The sequence below is a fragment of the Mytilus trossulus genome, chromosome 1 (genome assembly GCF_036588685.1).
Source record: "Mytilus trossulus isolate FHL-02 chromosome 1, PNRI_Mtr1.1.1.hap1, whole genome shotgun sequence".
Lineage (NCBI taxonomy): Eukaryota > Metazoa > Mollusca > Bivalvia > Mytilida > Mytilidae > Mytilus > Mytilus trossulus.
Genome location: NC_086373.1, coordinates 69,056,103 through 69,081,618, shown reverse-complemented (window position 1 = coordinate 69,081,618; position 25,516 = coordinate 69,056,103). Strand labels below are relative to the sequence as shown.

At 32.7% G+C, this 25,516-nt stretch overlaps 2 protein-coding genes across 4 annotated transcripts in view; one reads left to right on the top strand and one right to left on the bottom strand.

Annotated features, from left to right (window-relative positions):
- Positions 1-25,516, bottom strand: part of LOC134709766 (uncharacterized) — a 64,281-nt gene that overhangs the window by 27,356 nt on the left and 11,409 nt on the right. The window contains exons 2-3 of the mRNA XM_063569918.1: positions 2,444-2,495; positions 529-657 (exon numbers count right to left, since the gene is read on the bottom strand). Coding sequence (XP_063425988.1) covers positions 529-657; positions 2,444-2,495 — 181 coding nt within the window. The remainder of the gene's footprint in view (positions 1-528; positions 658-2,443; positions 2,496-25,516) is intronic.
- Positions 3,309-14,440, top strand: LOC134683317 (uncharacterized). Of its 3 annotated transcripts, none has more exons than XM_063542526.1 (12): positions 3,309-3,664; positions 5,052-5,160; positions 5,735-5,963; positions 6,578-7,944; positions 8,272-8,361; positions 9,353-9,493; positions 9,897-9,974; positions 10,216-10,425; positions 10,692-10,757; positions 11,171-11,596; positions 12,561-12,713; positions 13,334-14,440. In XM_063542526.1, exons 4-12 carry the CDS (start codon positions 6,645-6,647, stop codon positions 13,699-13,701), a joined length of 2,832 nt encoding a protein of 943 aa, XP_063398596.1. In that variant the 5' UTR covers positions 3,309-3,664; positions 5,052-5,160; positions 5,735-5,963; positions 6,578-6,644; the 3' UTR covers positions 13,702-14,440. The 3 variants fall into 3 exon arrangements, with proteins under 3 accessions (XP_063398596.1, XP_063398616.1, XP_063398606.1); XM_063542536.1 differs by lacking the exon at positions 3,309-3,664 and adding an exon at positions 3,854-4,224; XM_063542546.1 differs by lacking the exons at positions 10,692-10,757; positions 11,171-11,596.

The following is a 25,516-nucleotide window of genomic DNA, read 5'->3' as shown; positions in this document are numbered from 1 at the left end:
TCAAAAACATCCTACAAGACTGAGAAAGGACAGGGGCTCCTCAATTGAGACAGACTCGCACATACGATGGGGACAAACATGTTCCGTAAGATCTCATCCCTCCCCCTTTACATCTAGCCATTGTAAAAAAAAACACACAACGCAAACCAAAACTTAATTCAGAAAGAGTCCAAATTCAATGTCAGAAATGTTACAAAATGATACATAAATCAACAAAGGACAGATAGCAGTCACTAAGATGCCTGATTCAGACCTCAATTAAACTAATTTGGAATTATGACTTCATCATATGATAATCAAGGTACCTCTCGTTATGGATTAGAGTATCATACCATCATAAATTGGATGATAAGAATTTAACTCGTTTCATTCCGACAACTGATTTTTTTCACATGCAAAGACCATATTAATGAATCAAAACCATCTCTCTAAGCAAGTATCTAAGCATGTATTTAACCATACTGGTTTAAAACGATCTGTATGAAATAATATATGTATGTTACTAAGTAGGGAACACAAATGTGGTACCTCATGCTCTGTATTTGCTCCTACTAATTCGTCTCCATCTTGAACATCATGTTGGCTTAGTATAGCCTTGTTCTTTCCATAATCTAGTATGTCTTCGTTTTTCCTATCTGAACCAACCCGTTGGATTTGCTTCCAAAAAAAAGGAAAACATATAGTAACAATTTTAAAACATACTCGAATAAATATCATGAATATCAATTTCAATTACAATTGGCTTAGTATAGATATAAGAAATCAAAATAAATATGTATTTTCGGTTGAACTAATTTATGATGAAGGCTATTGCCAGAGTTAACAGGATCGAGACCTTTGTTGGCAAAGGCAAGTGTAAGAAACGAGCTGTTCTCTCTCTTTCCTCCAATGCGAACTGATTTGAAATGTCTGTAACTAGCAATATCCAAAATGATAGCTGTAAAATTGTATTGGTTTGAATGAGGGTTTGTATCAGTGGTTTCAAAACAGAGTTTAATTATCTAAGGGGTAATAAATATAGCTTTATGCAAAAGTTATGAATGGTTTTTGTGTAAATGAAAAATTGAATGTGCCTATAAAAGAATTATCATGGAGTACAGTTGATAATGTTCATTACATTAGTCGAGATATATAGGAAGAAATAAGATACTGTAACCATTATTTTTGTCAGTGCAATCATATGAAGTCGCAATTCCCAATTAACGATCCCAATGGTCTTCTTTTGCCTACGGAGAGGCATTGCAAGAAGGGGATTGTTAGTCCTAAGGTATATTTTCATATACTTCACGCCTGTACATTCTACAATCTTTTTTATATTTATATAGAAATAAAATTGAGGACAGTTGACATTCTGTTTCAGTTATACTCCTTCTGAATGAATAAGTACAAGACATAAGGAGATGAGGTGTGATAACAACGATATAACTTTCTACAGAAATTCAAATGAAGTGAATATAAGCAATTAGAGTACGTACTTCAACAGCTTACAAACAAATCCCACATATCAGCTGTAAAAGACTTTGACATGAAAAATATGATAAAACTGAATTCAGAAACCTCTTACGAATAACAAAACAACTCACAATTAACAGACAGACATAAACAAACGACAACCACTGAATTCCTTGCTGCTGTGTTGAGACTGGAGCATAGATAATGTGACAGGGTTTCACATGTTTCTGAATGCTGAATCATCTCCTTAACCTGGGGCAGTTAAGAACAAACTATGATCAATGAGGACAGCACATGCTACAAAATGTATATCTGAAACTGTAACATTTTCTCCAGACTTAACGTTCCGGAAAACAAATCAACTAAATAGCGGGGGCTGTTAAAATCAATATACCTTACTTTAAATACCTCCCTTATTAACTACAAATTTATGATCCTATTATTCTAGTTAGGTCATTAGAAAACTGAAATCAGGCAATCTACTTATTCACGGAGGGAACACACATATATAGATTGCCAGTCTAACATTTTTATAAGGATTATTACAGAACAATGGTTGACCTCCATCCATGTTTATTGATTATACATCTCCAATAAAAATCACAGACGTATTGAATAGTTGATGGACAACAACCATTCTTATGTGCGGCTCCGAACTATCTTTTTCCAATTCAAACATTGACCAAATACGAAGACTCATTAAACATGAAACATTAGACCTATTCAAAAGCACATCAATGTTTCATTTCTGAAAATCAAACTACCCTTCTTCTTCGGTTTTTTATCTATTTAATAAGTATAGTCTGTGGAATAAAAATTAACAAAAATACTTTTCATCTTTTGTGACATAATGGACATGATGAGATCTGCTGATTTTAATCACTGTACACTTTTGTGAGACATTTTTACCATTATTTCGCTTTAAAGTCAAAATATGTTTAAAGTGGTCTACTTTTCTACTTGTCATAAATTTAATGACACAAAATCCTACCTGTACAATTTCTTTTGTGTGTACTTGAGTCTTCTCATGAGGATATTCTTCCCTACAATGTTAAATGTTTTACTTTGAAAACACACGGATACAATCAAACAATTGTGTTGTTAACATCCAAGTTATCAAAAGTAACGATACCCAAGTTGAAAATAATAAAAAAAAAGAAGCCCCTGTTAAATATTTCAATACAAACACTTTTTTACAAAGCAAACGCATATGATTAAAAAGCTTGTGACCAAATTGGAAAGTAATAAAATACTGTGTTATTGCACATAGCGGTCATATTATTTTTGGGGGAAATGATGACTAAAGCCGGTACTTCATCTCGCAGCATTCGATTTTTTTTTATTAAAACGTTGGTTTGAAAAAATATTACTCTGCTGATATAAGTTCGATATTGGTTCAGTGCATTTAATTTCATAATATATGGAAACTACATTACCATAAATCGTTTCTTTTGTTGACTCGTATGCATAAAAACACACAAACAACAAGATATAACATTAAAATAATCTCACAAGGTTAGTTGTACAGTTTGCATTTGAGTTGTAGTAAACTCTCCATTAATAAAAACACGAAATGGCACGCATGCGTGCATGTGGTGACTTCTAGTACATTTAATTTAATACCTTTTTTGTTGTTTTAATCACAACTACCTTTGGTTTCTACATCTAATAGAATTAAAAAGCTAAATCTTACAATGTATAACAGGATTTGGATACTCACAGGATTTGAGTATTTTTAGTTCATTTGCATTGCGACAAGTTCAATGGTATATTCATTACTTTGTTAAAAAAAATGTGTTTTTAAGTAGTGCTTAAATAATCATCGGAGTGGCTATTTGTCCGGCCATTGCAATGCGCATGTCACAAATTCATCATATACTTGCGCGTATGACGTAATATTATCTGCAGCAGCAGCAGGGGTCAGCGTGAAACCCGATCACCGAAATGCTGGGATAATGACTGAACACGGCGGTATTAATGTCGGGGATACATTTTCCAGTTTTTCAGCTCTTAACACGCGAATTCGACAGTATGAAGTACAAAACAATATCGAATTCTATAAAAGGGATTCAAGAACAATTGAATCCGCAAGGAAAAGGGGAATTAAAAGGGAATTGAGCGAGGACCTCCAGTTTTATCAAATCCGATATAGCTGTATAAATGGCGGAAAAGAACACAACAGCAAAACTAATGGAGAAAGACCTAAACAAAGGTATGTTTATACAATTAAAAACATGAAAAAGTGACGATTCATTTTCAAACACCAATAATATTTTATTTCTGATAAGAAAAAAAGGGGGGGGGGCACATCCACCTCCCTCAACGACCGACCTGAATCTTTAAAGCTGGTTTTACCTTTTACTAGTAGGTTGGCGATATTTTTATGTGCTGAAAATAAGTAAATTATCATTTGTTGTACATGTAATCTGGTGTTCCTTATAAAGGAAGCTGATACGGAGATTGTAAGGAATCATACATCATAAACACTGTTGGTCGGTTACTGTTCCTTTCAAACAAGTTCCCATGCAGGAACACAACATACTCATAACATTAAACTCGTAAGAGGATAACTATAATGTTGAAGATGAAAACTAAGACATCCGTCATCGTCTGTTCAATCATCGATATCGGCCGCCAGATGACTGCTGCATACAAACATAACACAGGCACTTGTTTTCCATATACTATTACTAGCCGAGGGTCTTGAAGGGATAGTTGATCTTGCCATGGATAGAAAACATGTGCCTCACTGCCTGTGATACATACCTATCAGTAAGTTACATACCAGTGTCAACTTTTTAAAATGTCCATGGCATGGGGTTTTTAGTTGCAAGATGGCTCTTGCAGTTATAAAAAAACCTTTAAGGGGGGCTTTAAATGCATTTTTATGTTGTTTTTTTATTTTTGCTTCTCCATACTATTTAAAAATATTTCATTATTTGTCTGTCGTAATATTTTGATGTCATAAAACAAAATATATGACGTCACAGTAGAAAAATGATTGTTGCATGACGTCAAAAGTGCAAGCGGCCAGGTAAGCCTGGATTAAACATACATGCCATAAGGGGGATCTCATTGGGGGGTTCCGATCCCGGATCCCACTTACTGTTTTGTCAGATTCCCGTATCCCGCTTACTCTTTTGTCAGATTCCTGTATCCCGCTTACTGTTTTGTCAGATTCCCGTATCCTGCTTACACTATATACGTAAGCAATTCTCATTTTTTTGTCATTTCCCGTGTCCCGCAAGACCTCATTTCCCGTTTTCACGACACAATAATTTGACTTTCACGTGTCACGCTTACAAAAAATCCGCAATCCCGGGTCATGCTTAGACCCCAATGAGACCCACCATAAGGAGTATAATATTTTATGTCCCAATTTTCTTTTGTTTCCCCTGTCGCTTCTATCTTTTTTCTGAATCTAAAACACTCACTCTCATCATGCTCATATGATGTGATATGAAAACGGCATTTAAGTGGAAACAAATTATTTCATTCAGCCACCTTCTGTTGCCCTTAATTTTGTGTGACTACATTGTTAGCTACGTACTAATACTAATAGAATCATGGCAAAATTATGTATTCATTTCTTTTACCAGCTCATTCAGGAAAGGTTGTCCAGCATATTTTTCAGTGGGTGTGTCAGAAGATGGAAAGTTTTTGGTTGTGAAAAGCATTGAAGACCATCATAATCATGTGATATCAAAGGTAACTAACGGTAGATATGATACATGTACATGTTGTTAAAAAAATGCTTGACCTTTTCAACTGACATACTGTGAAGATACTTTTATGTGTGGAGTACATTTTCGTGCATTATCAAAATTTCCTTATTTTTTTCTTTTTTTAAATGCATGAATATTACAGAGCATTTATGTTCTAATTGAAAATTTTACCTTTCTTAGGGAATATGAATTTGTGGTTGGAGTCAATCACAAATACCACAAAAAATATTATCCCATGAATACTACTTAAAAAAATTACTTTAACAGTACATGTACATTTGTACAAAATAAACCTAAAAAAGTTCATCATAATGTACAGCAGTAGTACTGGGACTCATTAGGATCTAAGCATGACTCGTGAGAGTAAAATTATTGTGCCATGAAAACAGGAAATGAAGTCTTAACGGAAATTATACAAAAATGAAAATTTCTTACTTCATATAGTGTGAGCTTAAGCCTGATACAGGAATCTGTCACGTTTCAAGATACTGACCCAGCTTAAATACAAAATTTGACAACATGTATTTATCAATTAATGTAGAAATCTTGATTTTTAGGGTTTGTTTGAAATGCTCCCTCGTGAGAGGAGACTACCAGAAGAGGAGCTAAAGGAAGCAGAAAAACTGGTTTCCTTACAGGTGAACAACAAGCTGATGAGGGATCACTTGCAGGATAAAACTGGAAAAAAAGTTATCCTGAAAGACATCAGCAACATAATTTCAAAAGTCAATGCCAGCAAGAAGTCAGATAACATTGAAAGTCTAGTCAGTAAATTAAAGAAGACAGGTAATTGAAAATTCTGAATATACAGACATTTATTGGGACATTGTTTCACTAACCCATTTTGTTTTATACTATTTATAGTATCATTTCTAGTTTGTATTTGAGAAAATAAAAAAAAAGAAACAGTAGAAAATAAAAGACAACTTGTCATTTAATTATATCTGCTAGGAAACCATAAATACACCTAATCGCTATTTATTCCATTCCGGATAAGTTCTAAAATTACACAACTTTTTCATCCAGTTGAAGCTATCTGGGACCCTGTTTAAACAATATGCATGATACTTTTTAATGAGACCTGTTTAAACTACCGTTAATACTTCAAACAAAATATTTTAACTTCGATTTCAATTTCCATAAAAATAGGTCATTCTATGTCAAAGTTTCTTGCATGTCTTAATGGTCATTTCTAAAGTTTTTCCTCCCTCAGCTCACTACTAATGACCTCTGTTTTCAGCGGCATTACCCAAATAGGAAGCTGTGTAAATGACTGTTTCCCCAGATTGGACTAAATAACCATAAGGTGTATTATATTAATCATGTATCAGTATATTGCTTTTGATAATGATGGAGAATTGACCATTGCACCTCAGTTTATCTATTTTTTGTCTTTGCAGGATCTGTTGTTGAAGTTTTTCATGATTTCAATAACCAAGTACAAGGAGTTTCTACCAAGATGAGGAAATGCAAAAAATATTTTCGGCTTACTGTGATATTGTCTTTGTTGATGCCACATACAAACTTAATGACCTCAGGATGCCACTGTATGTCATTATGATAGAAGACAGCTTAGGACAGAGTGAGGTTGCAGCAATTTGCTTACTTAACTCTGAAGAAAAGCCAGTTCTACAGCACCTTATAAAATGCTTTCAAAAGCATAATCCAGACTCCTCGGGGATAAAAGTAATAATGGCAGATAAAGATATAGTAGAAAGAGATGTTTTTAAAGAAGAATTTCCAGATGCTTCTCTGCTCATTTGTAAATTCCATGTATTAAGAACATTTAACCGTGAAATAACCACAGAAAAAATGGGCATTTCATCTGCCCAACGGTATGTTGCTTTAGAACTAATCCAGAAACTAGTACACAGCAGTTCAGAAGAAGATTATAATGCTAACCTTAAACTCATTGAGACAACATGTCCCAGGCAGATATTTAACTATATTGATACTAACTGGCATAATATACGCAATGAATGGGTTTTAGGGCTGACTTATTTCGAAGGATCTCTTATGAACACTACTAACAACAGAATTGAATCGTTCAACCAAAAGTTAAAACAAGTTATTAAGCTGTATTCCGGCCTTGACTTATTTTTTGAAAACTTTATTTCATTGATAGGCACACTAAGAAATGAAAGAGACTATAAAGGTAGTGTAGAGATTCAAAAAGTACCTGTTCACATAAAGGCAATGAATACCACATCTGCAGAATATAAGTATTCACAGCTCTTGACAGGCTATGCTAGTTATTTCGTTATAGATGAGTTAAAGAAGGCTAGAAAAATGGAGACCATTTTTAAAACAACCAACAGTACTAGTCACTCTGATGATGATATGGAACTTAATACAAATTCATGTACATGTAATTTTAGAAAGTCGATGGGACTACCTTGCAAGCATATTTTTTTTGCAAGGTTGATAATAAGTATTGAGTTATATGACACTGAGTTATGTGTAAGCAGATGGACTCGTTCATATTACAGGGAAAATACAAGACTTTTCAGTACAATGGTTTCTTCAAGTAAGAAATTTTGTAACAGTTCAAGCAATGTATCACAGGTTGTATATACAAGAAATACCACATTACATGTATTATCAGAGAATCAGAAATATAAGAAGGCATTCTTTGTTGCTCAGAACTTAGCAGCTGCTTGTTCTGCTGTTGGAATGAAAGAATTTGTGTCAAGAATAAAACTGTTGACGGAAATAGAAGAGCTGTGGAAAAACAATCACACAGTTGAAGTTGAAGAATCTTGTACCGGTAAGTGAACTTTAAGTGTGACAATATAAAAATAAGGAGATGCATGAATCAATTTATGGATCCTTGGAGATGTGGTTTAATTGCCAATGAATCATTTATGATACAACTATCCACCAAAGTTCAAATGGAGTGGAAGAAAGATAGAAAGAAAGTAAGGCTAGAAAAGTTCCAGTCGTATACATTTTAAAGGAAATAGTTTATAAGTATTTGCAGTGAATTAATAACTAAGGATACCTTGGGATCTCCAGAACCCTGGGACTGTTGTAACCATTATATTTGGCTCTACTTCATCAAAATTGTAATTTATAACATTTTTTTATATTCCAGAATCATCAGCAAAAGCAGAGCCTGTGTTTGCTTTGGATATTGATAAGCAAGTACCAGTGTATATTGATGAAGTCCATGCAGTCTCAAATGGTAATTCTAACATGACGTCCTTCAAACGCTTTGAGTACACACCCGTGGTAAAATATGAATATATTTCATGGGCTGTTCCCATTGTACCCCCACGTCATATGTTTTTTAATGAATGAGCGACTCGACGTCATAGAACAATGACGTCAGAATATAAGCAATTTACGGGAAAATACACGCTTGTGAAACGGAAAATCATCACAACAAGGAAACGTTAACAAATGATGCTAAAATGAGTTATATTAGCCGTTTTTGTATACATATGAGACATATAAGTACAATAATAATAAGATTAATCTTAAATTATCTAAATATGTTATTATAAATAGTTTAAGCATCATCATTTATTCAGTTTGCTCCGTTATTTTACGTCAATTTAATAGTGCGTTAATATATAGGAACGGCAAATAATGCCATCACCTAGAGCGCTTCGATCCAAAATAATTGCCGTATTTGTCCTATTAGAATCGAAATAATTCATGGGGGCTTGAATATATCTAGATTTTACCACGGGTTGTCCCTTTATGCCGATATTTTACCCCTCGCTATCGCTCAGGGTAAAATATTTGTCATAAAGGGCCAACCCGTGGTAAAATCACGATATATTCAAGCCCCCATGAATTATTTCTTAATTAAATAATAGGGTTATTATGATAATAGCAGACAAATTAAGAAAACAAAAAAAATAGAAGCTGAAAGTTCACTTTTATACAATGAACAACCAGATATTTTAATAAACATTAGTGGCACAGCAACTGATCAACAAAACAAGTCGCATGAACATTTCTATAATATATTCTTCAATAAATATAGATCAATACAATACAGTAATTAATCTATAATACAAGGACTGTTTATAGGGTTGTAAAAGCCTTCACACATTTCAGTGCTTCATACAAAATAAATGTCAGTCAATGCTTTAACACACTAATGAATTTACAAATAAACATTCTTACTGAATAATATCTTAATCTCAACTTTTATTTATTTCCAGAGTCCACTGTAGAAGTAGATAACGGTTTTATTCTTGAAGGACAGACAATAGTTCCTGAAAATGCTAGTGTTCCATGTATTGACATTGTTCTTGAGGAACATACTACTTTTCCTGAAAATACTGGTGTTGAATTTATTGACAGTAAGAACTTTTCAGTTACAAGCACAAAAGTTTAAACATTTTTATATGAATTCAGCTCCACTGAATATTGGTATTTTATAGGTTAAATATAAGAAAAAGAAGATGTGGCATGATTGCAATGAGACAACATTTACAAGAGACCAAAGTTTGGTTTTGTGATAGTTTTTTACTTTCTCATAAAAGAGGGATGAAAAATACCAGAGGGACAGTCAAACTAAAAAAAAACTGACAATGTAATGGCTAAATATTAAAAAGGCAAACAGACAAACAATAGTACACATGACACAACATAGAAAACTAAAGAATAAGCAACACGAACCCCACCAAAAACTGGGGGTGATCATACGATCTTAAGAATGATTATATTTATTATTCATAATTTACAAGTATATTTGGTATTCAGTTTCAGTTCCTACAACCAGTCATAGAGCAAATAGTACAGCTAGTGTATATACTGATGATCTTAGTATAGCGGTTCAAGGTAAGGCTTAAAATTAAACATACTGGTACTTGTTGTCTCCATCTTGGCAGGAAAAAAATTATATAAGAGGGTGAAATATTTAATAATTTTATTTGTTTTACATATATACTATTTAATCTCAATTTTATCTATGAACTGTTCTGGACAATGCATGATGCTCTATCAAAAAAAAGGAATACTATTTTGTATTAAACATCTCTTTGGTTAAATACATGATTAAAGTAATTGAAATATTTTTCAGAATTTCTTCACACAATAGCTGACCAATCAGCTGCTCTTTGTGCTGAAAAGGGTACATGCAGAATTGATGGAGATGAAGTGAAGAATTGTTTGGATGAATTGCTACCATCAGCTGAAATATTATTAAATCTCAATAATCAGGCAGCAGCCAAACAATATTTCACAGAGGAGGGCTGGTTGACAGTAGAAAGTATATTAAGAATACTTGAAGGTATAAAACTACTATCACTTTTTGATATTTTATGCATGTTCTATTGTCGGTAATTTTGGTACATATTGTTATGTATACAAAAAAAACAGAAGTCATTTAAGAACTGTGAATGAACTTTTAGTATATCGATGATATTAAAAAAATAATTTGGTTATAATTGCAATGATCAAGATCTTTGATTGGAACTACCCATAAATAGTCATCAATTATACTTCATTTGTTCTAATGGCTTATATACTTGAACATTTCATACTTATTATTTGTAGATCAATATTTGAAGCAAATAAAAAGGAAAGAGTTTCCATCCAATGTTTCACAAAAGAAAGGAAAAGGTATTTATAACATGTTGATATCTTATCAGTTCCAGAAGCAACAGTTAATAAGACCAAATTATGAATTCATGTGAAAGAAATTTCACCTTTGTAAAATAGTCGAACCATAAAGTGCAAAAGAATTTATCAAACAATAATAGACTGTCTGACTTAAAACTATTAAGAATAATGTAGTGATGGTCATTTAACATATTTTTCATTTAATGAAGTGTTCTAAATGCATAACTTTTTTTTATAAATATAGACAAATCTGTAGAACATAACTCCTGTAGATATTTTTGGCACTATTGCTTTCAAAAATCAAGGAATTCAATCAATTTATTCTATCAAATTTCTTAATATACTTCACTACCAAGAGTTATCCATCTTTAGTTCTATAGGTAATTGATTTTTGAGTATTTTATTTTTCATAGGCAAAAAAACTTCAAGAAAAAACTGTTCTCCAACCAAAGGTATAGAAAGTGAAGGAAATAAAAGGAAAAGGAAGAGGGACGTACCAGATCTTGAAAACAACATTTGTAATGATAAGGATGACACTATTACTTTCTTTCCTAATGTAATGGAAACCATGCAAAGCTTGAGAGGAGAAATTATTGATTTCATTAAAATGTATGACCCCAAAAAAGTTCTGCCTCGAGTAGGAAATCCTATAAATACGGTGTTCAAATACCATGATGGGACTAGAAGTTTGAGCGATGATCAAAGAGACAGTATTACACAGTATTTATGTACTTTCCAAGAAGTTCGATCATTGTCTCATATAGATAATGCCAGTCTCATCCACAGCCTCATTGAGTTTATTATCAAAAGAAAAACTGAAAATGATCTTCATCAGAACAGTATGTATAACATTCGAATAGAGCAGAACACAATTCTTAGATTAACGGAGTACTGTGGATTCATTTATTTTCGTGGGTATCAATTTTCGTGGAATGCTGAAAACTTGCATATTCGTGGATATTTGATTTTGTGGTTTTGTCAATGTCTGTATACAATGCCTATTGAAAATATTTTATTTGTTGAACATTTGAATTCGTGGTTCACCTTTTCCCATGAAACCCATGAAAAATTGGTATCCAATGAATATTAAATGAATCCACAGTATTATTTGAGCACTTTATCATGAATATATAACTCATTTTGTTCTGCTGGGGGGGCAGGCTAAAAAAAACATTTCTGAAAAAAGTTTACCTGATCCATTTTAAAGTTAAATGTTGTTCATCAATTTTATTCCATAACATGAAAACCATTCTTTCAGGTAAAAATTATAATATGGTCATTGAAATGGAGATTATATTGATTTTTGTCTATTGTGCTGTTTATGACTTATGATCCTTGCATGCTCTTTACAATGACAATAAAAAATGTAAGTATTAACTGTTTGGGTTCATTTAAACAGACTACATTGACCTATAATGGTTTACTTTTATAAGTTGTTTTCTGGATGTAGAGTTGTCTCATTGGCACTCACCTCACTTCTTTCTATATCTATTCTGATCTCCCTTGACACCATTTTCGAGTATGGTCTTGAGGAAACAATGAAAGTCCGTAGGAAGGGGACGATAAATGGCTGATGCATGTTAAGAGAGCCATATCTCTTGCAGGTTAAAGACATCCTTATAGATTTCGAAAAAGTGCAGGCAAATGCCGCTACAACACATCCCTCGAACCCGCAAAGTGGAAAGGGATTCATATAAGTTGCAAAACTTGTTTCCCAATCCAATATAAACAAATATGTTTAAACTAAGTTTTTTATTTATGTACTCATATAGTAGGTTTTAAACATATTTTTTTAACTTTTAGATGAAAGCCTTAGTGATTTAAAGATGCCAACAAAACAAAAAAGAAAGGGGAGGCCAAAAGGAAGCCAACAGACTGTTATTGGTTTACCTAAAAAAAGAGGAAAGAACAAACTTATTCCTTTCTTTAAAAGAACAGTTGATGAAAAAGAAAGAGGTTTGTTTTCTTCGCCTATCAATACTAAATTATGTTAGAAATTTGCCAATTGTATTCAAATATCCATTTTTGTTAAATCAAGATACTTTGTTCATAAATAGTTAAAACAGACGTAAAAGTCAATGAGACAACTATCCATCAATAATTTAATTTTGGATGTAACATGTCTTCTGATTGGCTGACGTTATTTTGTTATCAGCCCATATACATAATTAAGTCATGTAACCTGAGGTCATCAACCTTTTTTATGGTTTTCTACAGTTTAAAAATTTAGAATTAGATTATAAGAAATGACTGTAATTAAATATTTTTTCTGTCTATTCCAGTAGCATAAAAAATGTGGTGCACACTGTTAATTAACCAACTACGTGCGTTATTCAGTGTGCACCAATTTTTTTTGTTATTTCTTCATAGACAGAAAATATATTACAGTCATTCCTTAATTGTTCAAACAAAGTGGATAAAAGCTTTTTGGTTTAGTGCTTTGATTTTCTTTGAAATGATATTACACTATTTCTTGAAATAGTTGTTGCAATGATTATTTACTCTCATTAAGCCTTATGTTGCCTTTTGAATATATATTGTGCATTATGTATAACTTACTTATTTTTTTTCTTCAGAAATACTTAGTTGGTTAGGTAGTGTAGATAGTGTAATGAAGGCATCAGGAGGGACATTACTGGATGAAGAAGATTTGGTTGGATTATCGGAGGACTCATTACCTTACCGATGTTTAGATGATTATGTTGATTTGACAATTGTTCAAAAAAAATTCACTTCATCTGCATGGTTGTTTATATTATCTATTGTAAAAGAAAAACAACAAAAGGGTGGATATATTCTTTGTACATACTGTAATGTTTTTATTACTACAGAAAATGATGATGCTGTTGAATGTGACTTTTGTTTGTTGTGGTGGCATATAAGTTGTATTAAATTAAAGTGCAAGCCAAAAGTTAAGCATTGGTATTGCAAATCATGCAGGTAAAACTGAACTTATGTGTTAATATGTATTTGTAGTTTTGTTTAGCATTTATTTGTTATTATGTATAGTGATCTCAAATGTTTTGCAATGAGATAAACTGGTATTTTTTTGGTAGTTCAGAAGGTAGAACACCTTGTATGTAGATACATTTATGATTTTGTTTGTTATATGTTTATTGACTGTGCCCTCATTTTCATGGTTCAGTGACTGGTTGAAAAAGATATAGTTTTTTATCATGTGAAATACTGGTTATGAGTAAAAGGATAAAAATATTTGGTGTATGGGATCCTTGTTAGGTCTACATGTCTTTTAAACAGGGTTCATCTGACCTTGACCCCATTTATGAACATGCTGTAAGCTATGTATCTGATATTTTAAAATTAGTGAAAAAAATATTTAATAAGAGTTGTGCCACTTGGAAATAATAATTTATTGAATATTGCATTGTAAGCTCTCACCAGTTTGCATTTTTCTCTGAATTATTATGAAATTAAAAGAGATTATTATGAAATAAAAGAGAATTATATTTTATTTAAATGAGATTAAATTCAGTACTAATCAACGATTTATACATGAACTTCCATCACTTCAACAGATAAATTAGAGACAGTAGACATCAGAACAAAGTTCTTTTGTATTTATTTAAAGGGATCCAATATCAACTGATGTTACAGTGATATTTTAGTATTGTTTTAAATACAGATAGTTTGTAGTTTTATGAGATCTAATTTATTATAATGTACATGCATTCCTGTAATATGAAGTTCAATTTCATTCTTTGAAATTGTATAATAAATATATATGAAAAGATATTGTTTTAAAAGTCTTTTAATTTCATGATTCAAATGTGGTGACTGTCCATCTATACTTGTTTTAATTAATAATGTCCTTGTTTCAATAAGGGGAAATATAATTTATATTAATATTATTTCTTTTTTTGATTCTGGTTTGTATTCTTTTTCTTTCAAACAGTCTTGTCCAGGACAAAACCTTTTATTATCATTTGACCTAAATTTATAATATTTGGCATTAAGGTGTATGTCAACAGAACACAATATCTGGCACAACACCATGACTTCTGAACCCTGAACTATGACATTAAGGTCAAATAATTTATTTCTGGGACATTTTTGTGTCTAAAATATTGAAATGGCTGGAACATGGGAAGACTTTCTATCAAAGATGACAGTTGAATTGACCCTTGATATATAAACTCAAATAGTTGTTTTATATAGGTCAATCCCAAAATCATATTTATATATACAAGTCTCAATTGAAAACAACGTTCAAACCTTTGATTGTGTTGAAAAAGTAGCATTTTTTATGTGTACATGCAAAACAAATTCCTCGATAGAGGCGTTTAAATACAGCACAAACAATTTTTTCTACAAGACCTTCAAAGTGAAAAGTATTTTTTAAACAAAACTTATTTGACTTGGTTTGAATAGGACAAACACAGGATGTTTTTATACCCTACTGACTGCCATTGGTTGTTACCAAATAAACATATCACGGGATGTAATAAAATGGATGTTAATTGGTTTTTTTTTATACCAAACAGAAAACAATTACTGCAAGACTTTTTCTATGAAACCATTGATGTTCATGGTTGATGGGTCATCCCCTTTATCATAGTGATAATTCTTAAAATAATTAAATCTCTATTTATTATTTAACATACATTTTCTACCTTAGGGTCATGGTTCAACTCTATCATTCATTGTCCTATATTTTGCCTGACGATCAGTTACTTGTGGTTAGCATCAAAAGATATAGAAATGAGGATAAATTACACACCTATTAACCAAATCAAGGATTTATATAGTGTCGCTACACAAATCTTGACCAAACATAATATACAAATTAAAAAAAAACAGCTGGTGGAACAATTTTAATGCAGCTAGTGATACAAATATTACCAGCACTATTCATCAGGCTAGCCTGACAAATATTCTTAGCAATATTATTGTGACTATAGCCCAACAAATAGCCCTAGCACTATTCTTCTGGCTAACCGGAAAAATAGCCCCAGCACTATTCATCCGGCTAACCGGACAAATAGCCCCAGCACTATTCATCCGGCTAACCGGACAAATAGCCCCAGCACTATTCATCCGACTAGCCGGACAAATAGCCTCAGTACTATTTGTCCGGTTAGCCGGACAAATAGCAACTGCCAATAATCATAAATGCTAATGTATGGTACGAGAGTACTAAGCCCCGATATACCCTATTGGTGGAGTAGCAAACATAACAACTATTAATGTATTCAGATATTTAAAACAATGTTATTTGTAGTTAATTTTTATGCATATGGCAAAATTTAGGGGACCTTGCTAATTTGCATACAGTCCATTTTGATTTATCATGACGATACCCATCACAAAAGGATTATACATGGCCCTTAAATAAAAGTTCCAATATACCAATTCCAATATCAAATCCACAATTTGTCCGCATATAGGTGAATATATTGTTAATGTTTTTAGGCTTCTGTTCGTGTACAAATGAACATTGTATACTTTGAAATCATTTGGCATTTTTAGTTTGAAAATCGGAAGCGTAACCAGGTGTTTACCGTAATATAGATTTAATATAAAATGACGACAATCGTTAAAAAGCAAGATTCAAAATACAAATTAAGATTCAAGAAGATGTTGCTCATGATTTGTCCGCATGTAAGGAAACACCTACGCCTTGTAGGTCGAACTCTAAAGTTAAATAACTTTTTAACTTACCTGCTTTCTTAAAGCCTCAGTCACACCTAACCGAATAGCTCGAACGGACGACTAACGGATGAAAATAAATTTTGTTCGTTGAAAAAACTGTGAGTAACAAATGCATAACAGATATGCAACGGATATGAAACGTACAAGAAACGGAAACGTACCGCACAGAACGGATGTCGAGCGTACATGCAATAGACGAGTAACCCATAAAACGGACACCTAACGGAAGCGTACCAAATAAAACGGATGAACAAGATATACGGCAAAACGTCTAATTGCTTAAATATTCAAAAAGTTTCTGTGTAACTGGTTTTTGTTTGTTCTTCACAATGCCGCCAAAGGGCATTACCTGGCCTGAATAAGAGCTGCTTGATTGTGAAGACGTGCTCTTACTCTAAGATCGATTATGAATAATAAGAATTCATGAACCCTTAGAAATCTGACTTACCAAGAATTGGCATTTCTGACACGATATTTTCAATGAGCATTTATTTGTTTCAGATCCGTTCATCTTCCGTTTTATCTGTTATACGCCCGGTAGAAGTCCGTTTCACATTCATTCAACATCCGATTTATCCGTTAAACGTCTGGTGGAAGTCCATTAATGAATTTATGTGCCAGACCTCCAACGGATGTATGACGGAGACGTCCGTTTTGTACGTTACTCGTCCGTTTCGTTTCGTTTCCGTTTCGTATCCGTTACTTGTCCGTTTAAAACCCGTTAGAGGTCTGGTAGACAAATTCGCTAATGGACGTCCAACAGACGTTTAACGAATTAAAGGGATGTCGAACGAATGTGAAATGGACTTCTACCGGACGTATAACGGATAAAACGGATGATGAACGGATCTGAAACGGATAAATGACAATTGAAAATTTCGCGTCAGAAATAACAGTTATTGGTTGGTCAGATTTCTTGAGTGTCATTCATTCTTATTTTTTATAATCGATCTTAAAGTAAGTGCATGTTTTCACTTTCAATCAGCTCTTATTCAGGCCAGACACTACTATTTTGTGGCATTTTGAAGAACAAACCAAATCCAGTTACACAGAAACATTTGAATATTTATGCAATTTACATATGTAGTATTATTGTCGCCTTTATATTTTCTGTATATCTTGTCCATCCGTTTTATAAGGTAGGCTTCCGTTGGATGTACGTCCGACACCCGTTCTGTCCGGTACGTTTCTGTTTCTCGTACGTTGCTAATCATGTGTGTGCCCGTTATGCATTCGTTAGGCGTCCGTTTTATTCGGTCAGCACATCAACGAACTCCCAACGATTAACTTTTATTTTCATCCGTTAGGCGTCCGTTCGTGCTATCCGGTCAGCTGTGACCGAGGCATTATTCACCAGTTCGAATTATTCATTAAGGTGTGACTGAGACTTTAGTTTTCGGCCAAATGCTTTTAAAACATGATGATCTTAACCTTTCCAATCCGTAAAAGTCAAATTTTATGCATTTTCTCCTAGAATATAACCACATTTTTGTAACTATCCGCCTAAGGAAGTTTTGAAAGACACGTTAGTTTTAGATTCATGACTGAAAAGGACTGGATTTTCCACAAATGTGATATAATGTATGTTTTCAATCTTAAACTAAGGTAAGTAATTCATTCCAAAGAACCATAATCCCATGGTGCAAACCATATGAATGAAGTACCTTTGATCTTGCCATATGGAATACTCTCCATTGGTATTCAGTAGTAATTTAACACGATACTTGATTAAAAAATGATTAAAAAAAACCAAGAGTGCACACACTTAAATATCTTGCCTTCTTTACTAATCATTAATTTAGTATTATGTTGATAGTCTTAAATATAAAACTTTCTTACAGTTTTCACACAAAGTTAACATAAATCAAGAACACAAAACAGTGGCTAATGAACCATGAAAATGAGGTCAAGATCAGATGAGCTATGCCAGACAGACATGTACAGCTAACAATTCTTCCATACAACAAATAAAGTTGACCTATTGTTTATTAACATACTATATAGTAATAAATCATTTCTGTAGATCACCGAAAGGGGAAGTGGTCTAGAACACAGTATTATTTTATTTAGGGGGTTCACTATGCACGCAAATTTTTATTAGTCTTCACTTCAAGGTTAATCGAGCAGATTTTATTAAATAAGGCTTTTTACAGGGTTTTTTTACTTTACTACGGGCTCATAAGGATCTTAAATCTGATTTTATTGCTGTGTCCATAATAGACACAGCAATATTATTCTATGTATTTAACCTGTATCGGTTTGGACAATTCCATGGACTATTCCATACACACACCATTATGCTTAAGGGGTTTTCATATGTCATATTAAGATGATATAGGCTATTTACCGTTCTTTGCCACAAAAAAAAATCTGGTGAAGTCACTTTTCTGAAAAACCAATACAATTATAGTTAACATATTTATATATTTAATCTAACTGTGTTCATTGACCCGAATGTTTTAATGACAACACACACCTAAAATTCGTTTTGGTCTATGCCATGACATTTGCGCGGGAAATATTCATCAGAGACTTAATTTTAATGGACGTTCATTTGGAAAACTTTACTATCTATTTTATAATCCTTGTACCTTTGATAACTATTTACACCACTGGGTCGATGCCACTGCTGGTGGACGTTTCGTCCCCGATGGTATCACCAGCCCAGTAGTCAGCACTTCGGTGTTGACATGAATATCAATTATATGGTCATTTTTATAAATTTTCTATTTACAAAACTTTGAATTTTTCGAAAAACTAAGGATTTTCTTACGCCCAGGAGTAGATTACCTTAGCCGTATTTGGCACAACTTTTTGGAATTTTTTGGTCCTCAATGCTCTTCAATTTGTTTGGCTTTTTAACTGTTTTGATCTGAGCGTCACTGATGAGTCTTATGTAGACGAAACGCGCGTCTGGCGTATTAAATTATAATCCTGGTACCTTTGATGACTATTATGTGAACAATTGTCATATGTGTTTGTGTTTCGTACATTTAAAGGATCAACGTTATTTAAATTCCGTATATCTTCATTTGACATCAGGTTTGTACGCATTTAGTCTCTTCCCTAGTTAATAATCTAAACTGAAGGCCGCGAAGGGACACATGTCATGATGACATGTGCTGCACAATCCCAAACATTTCAACGAACAAAAATGTTACTATTGAATAGACTTTATCAGCTGTTTATAGACATTTCATCCCCAAATGTCAGTCATGAAAACACTGGCATTAACAGCGGAAACCGTGTATTCGCGAATTCTGTCTTTCGCCTGCTATGGACGATTCCATGTACAACATTGTATATTAGGGGTTTACATTATGGACGATTCCATATAACATTGTAGTTCAGGGGCTGTTTACATGTTTAGTCGTATCTGGTATCTTAATGAAAACGATGTACATTATTTCTACATATTTGTATATGTTGAAGGAAACAGCTCAATTTCATGACAATTTGGTATACAGAAACATGACATAAGTTTTTTTGTACAATTTTGGTGTGTATAAATGACCTACATTACAGCCCTGAAATTATTGGTGCATTTAATGAGGGGGATAGAAGGGGTTTACTCTTTAACGGATTTACTGTACGCATGTAAATACTGGTGGAGGATATTCAGTGTATTTTTATACACCGTACTCAGCTGGGTTTACCTTGATTGGAAGAATATGTTTACAGACAGCCAGGGTTTTCCCTGGGTCAATTTTTTTTTTTCGCCACCTCTTTCGCCAAAACAATATATTTTTCGCCACTTTATTATTTTTTTCGCCAAATAACATAACTATTTTTTTCGTTTAAAATTTACATGTTTTTCTACCCATGTTTTTTATGGCAGCTCATAAATTGCCATGTTCAGCCATGCAGGGGACTTACAGTCATGGGAAAAAAGTGAGTTCCCACTCAAAAAATGTCTTATCATTTCAACCAAAATCGATATATTTTTTTAAAAATATTACCAACTAACTGTATGAGCGATTTTTATAAAATAGATACCAAAAGATGTAAAAATGTCTGAAATTTTATTGTTTATTCAGTCATAATTTTCTTGAGTTTTGTTCATCTGATAAGTTAAACTCAAATGCAAATTTTTACGAATTTAATTTGTTTAGAATGATAGCAAACTTTTCAAGTTTGTTTTTTTCATTGTGTTTATCTCGTCAGAAAATTTAAATGAGCATGAATAATGTTATAACCAAATAAACAATAACAGGACTTTTTTGGACTGGGAACTCACTTTTGTCCAATGACTTTTTTTAGTAGAAAATTCAATTTGCAAGGTTTAGTCACAAATTGGGATTTTGTAGTTTTTCAAAACTTAAAACAAATAGATTTAAATGATATCTTTTATTTAGTACATGTACATTTATAAAAATAACAAACACTTTTTGCTACTTTTGAGTAGCAAGGTGTATGCCTTTGATGCTATCATTTAGCTGAAAATTCTATTTTAGTTGAAAAAATGCTATAATAATGGCTTTACATATTGAACGGATACTCTTTTAAATGATTTTTCCCAGCAATGGGAGTATTTTTCCTGTGAAGTTCAAGGTTTCATCTTTCAGATTATGTAATAAAATTCAACTGTTTGCGATAAAAAAAAATATTCACTGTTTAGGGGTGTTGAAATTAGGTCTTACATAGTTGATGCGTATCCGATCCGTGATTTGTATATATTTCAATGGTGCTCTGGGTAAGGCCAAAAAAATATATGTTTGTTTACGGGTACCTGACCGATCCTATTTTGAGCACCCACCCTTAGCCATTTTATTGCCGTCGTAAGAAATAATCCAATCATTATAAATAGGGGAACTCTCGCCCCATGGACAACTCGGACCACACAATTCAAAATCATGGCACAAAAAATAAAATGGACAAAATAATAAAAAGAAAATACCGACATTTTCAGAAACAGTTTATTTCCAATTTTTTAGGTTTTGAAAACTACCACTTTGAGCATCTGGTCCGCAATGACAAGCAAGGCTTAAATAATTGTATAGTTATTCATGCAGTGATTTATTTTTTTCCTTTTTGTCACTTATCACAGCTTCAGACTGAACCCGATATTAATAATTTACGACGAAAAATATCTGCTCCAAAAAATGTTTAACATTGCTTATTTTTTTTTACAAAATTGCACAAATCCCCAATTTTCAGCCTCAATTTTCTCGAAAATAAGCACGGTGACCTATGTTTTATTTTGTGTTTTATTTTATAACTCGCCAAGGCCTACAACATATTACAAATTTATAAAAATGACATTTAATCGAGAAACTGTATCGGATGCCCTTAAACAGACATGTTAGTTTTCTCGTTTGAATTGTTTTACATTGTCTTATCAGGGCCTTTTATAGCTGACTGCGGTATGGGCTTTGCATGCTTAGGGGGGGGGGGGGCAGGCCCCTACTTTTTGAGAAAAAAATTTGGTTGCTTATATAGGGAATCACTGAATCGTGACTGGAGCGAGCCCCCTCTTAGGTCAGTCAGTGGACCCCAACTTTAGAATATTTCTGGATATACAGTATCGAACAGAAGATAAAAAAAAAAGGAACAATATGGTGAATTTTAGAGATTAATATTATTTCATGTACATGCATTTGAAATATTTAAGATATATTGTTTCGATTTCTTTTAGTTCTAGGTTCCACGGTGACTTAGCTATCATTTTCGAAAACTGTGATTTAAATGCTAGTCTATAAGAGGGATATTTCCTTTTCATTGGTTGTAGATATGGAATCTTATTTTACCATGAAGTCAGATTTGAAAATGACTTTGGGAATGAAGATATCGTAAAGACTGAATGTCTGTTTTAGTTATATATATGTACTTTATAATTTTAGTCTTGCATGTACATAATCATGTGTACATTTATCACTGATTCAGTGGCAATGGTAAATAGACACTGACAAGTCTTAGATAATATTTTATAGTTTTTAATGTTTTGTCCGTTGACTAAAATTAGTTGGAGGTTTGTGTGTTCTTTTTTTCCAACAGAGGTAAACTCAACACATATCAATATGTGCATGAAGCAAATTGATAGTTGCTAGATACGGAATGATTGTACCACAAGAAAGTTTTAACCTGTGTATATATACTTAAAATATAATAAAAAATATCATGTCTTTTTCAGGACTTCTGAATCCAACCATGTAGTATGGAATGTTTTTGAGATGTGGTTTTGGTTGATGGATGTTAATGAAGTACCTGTAGTACAAAGTATATCACTGAATTTAGCTCTTTGTCTAAGTGTATTATTGAATTCTTTGCTTTGAGCTCAGTTCATTGTTATGCAAATCATTCTTTGTGAAACAAAGATTTGACAGAAAACTCTCATGTACAAGGATTTGTCAAAGTAGTATCACCTCTATTTACAATGTAAATATTAGGGAGATAAAAGCATTCTATTTTGATTTGAACCAAACATATTATAAAAAAAGAACAAATTTACCCGAGAATGCTACTACCACTACTAGCAATATGATGCTAGGTTGTTTTAATACATCTGTACTAGCTGCCTACTGAAGACTGGGTTCTGAGTGTAAATGGTCCTTCAACTATGCGGGGGGAAATTATAAGGTATATCTAGGCTTATCAATTTCTAAAACAATATTTCATTGTACATGTTTGAAATTTTTAAACAACCACAGAAATTTTTGCAGTTGAAATACATGTAGGTATCCTGTCGTCGTCTTTCCAAGACGGATGGTTTCCAGATAATAACTTCAGTGTAAGTAAAAAGGAAGCCTTAAAATTATAACATACTGTGGATTCATTTATTTTCGTGGGTACCAATTTTCGTGGATTAAAGAAAATTTGCATTTTCGTGGATATTTAATTTCGTGGTTTTGCCGAAGTCTGCATACAAGCATATAGAAAATTTGTTAATCGTTGAACATTTAATTTCGTGGTTAGACTCTACCCACGAAAGCCACGAAAATTGGTATCCAAAGAATAATAATGAATCCACAGTAATATTTATAATGATAAAAGGAAGCTTTGGATTGTTTTGGGGGGGGGGGTTATATATATAGTCCCTAAGGTTTAGGAATAAGGGTTCCAAAGGTGACCAAAGCAAACATTAATCTAGTGTCCGTACAAAAATTTGTGTATAAGTATTTCAATTGTTCTGAAATTGTACCATAATATTGAATACCATAAGTAGAAAGTTGAGGTCTATTTTGTGGGTTATGGGGCAAACAGTCTAGGAATTAAGGGCCAAAAACAAACATTGTTGTAGATTCCAGACAATACATTGGAGTTATTTCTTTGTCCAGAATGGTTGTTGAATTACCTAAAACCCTTGCTTTATGAAATCTTCTTTAAAAATTAGAGTTTAGATTTCTCTGTCCAGAATAGTAGTTGAATCAACTTAAAATAATGCTATACATGTATATACAATATACAATGCAAAATTCACTTTACTACCAACTGATAAATTTAAGCAGTCTTTAATAGCCATTCAGTGATTACAAGCACTTTGATTATCATTCTAGGGTTATGCCCTTTCACAAATGGAAAAATTTCTCACGTTTGTCTCAACTAAATTTAGTGAAATGTGTATATAATGCTTATTACCTCTAAACTCAGTTTAAGTATAATTTTTGGCAGCTTCACTTTATGTACCTTTTTAACGTTATATGCTAGCGGGGGCATCATCACCATGACTGTACATGACATTTATATTTTAATACTTTATGTTTCATTAAAATGAGTAGTTGAATAATTATTGTTGCAAACTCCATTAGAAATTTGATTTGAGATCATTTTTATACAACCACAAAAATTAAAAACTTTTTGGTTGTACATTAGTATCACGTTGGCGTCATCGTCTTCATCCAAAGACATTTGGTTTTCGCACTCTAAGTAAAAGTCAATAGAAATATATGAAATTAAGACACAAGGTTTTATGACCATGAAAGGAAGGCTGTGATTGATTTTGGGTATATTTTGGTCTCAACAGTTTAGGAATAAGGGCCCAAATTAGCATTGTTCTTGGTTTTTGCTCTATAACTCAAGTATTAATATTTAAACCAGAAATCTATGATATTTTAACATAAGGTCTAAGGCCACACAAGGAGGGTTGGAATAGATTGTGGTAGTTTAATTCCCAACAGTGTAGGATTTAGGAACCAAAAACAGGTCCCAAATAAGCATTTTTCTTGGTTTTTTTAACAATACCTTTAGCATAAGTTAATAGAAATCTATAAGGGTTTATGACCACAAAAAAAAGGTTTGGATTATTTTTGGGAGTTTTGGTCCCAAGGAATAAGGGGCCAAAATTAAACTTTGTTTGCTTTCATAAAAAAAATGAAATATTGTCAGTGCTTCTTTGATATGCCAAATCTAACCGTGTTAAGATTCTTAATTTTTGGTCCTGTTTTTAAATTGATCTACATTAAGGTCCAAAGGGCCCAAAATTAAATTAGCTTGATTTTAACAAAAATTGAATTTTTGGGGTTCTTTGATATGGTGAGTCTCAATATGTACCTAAATTTTTGATTATGGGCCCAGTTTTCAAGTTGGTCCCAATCGGGGTCAAAAATTATTATACTACAATGTAAGTATTGTGCAATAGCAAGAAATTTTCAATTGCACAGTATTCTGCAATAGCAAGAAATCTTTAATTGCACAGTATTGTTCAATAGCAAGAAATGTTCAATTCCACAGTATTGCACAATAACATGAAATCTCCAATTACACAGGATTGTGCAATAGCAAGAAATTTTTAAATGCACTGTATTGCACAGTATTGCACAATAACATGAAATCTCCAATTGCACAGGATTGTGCACTAGCAAGAAATTTTTAAATGCACTGTATTGCACAATGCAAGAAATATCTAATTGCACAATATTGCGCAATAGCCAGGAATATTCAATTGCACAGTATTGTCCCGTTTTCAAATTGGTCTATATTAAGATCCAAAGGGTCAAAAATTGAACTTTGTTTCATTTCAACAAAAATTGAATATATGGGGTTCTTCAATATGCCGAATCTATCCGTGTATTTAGATTTTTAATATTTGGGCCCGGTGATATCAAATTGGTCCACATGGAGGTCTAAAGGGTCTAACATTAAACATTTGATTT

What these genes read in the sequence shown, in the direction of transcription:
- LOC134683317 (XM_063542526.1), top strand. Translation starts at nt 6,645, where the DNA reads ATGCAAAAAATATTTTCGGCTTACTGTGATATTGTCTTTGTTGATGCC. An exon ending in TATATTAAGAATACTTGAAG is followed by an intron (nt 10,426 to 10,691) that starts GTATAAAACTAC and finishes TATTATTTGTAG; the next exon opens with ATCAATATTTGAAGCAAATA. An exon ending in AGTTGATGAAAAAGAAAGAG is followed by an intron (nt 12,714 to 13,333) that starts GTTTGTTTTCTT and finishes TTTTTTCTTCAG; the next exon opens with AAATACTTAGTTGGTTAGGT.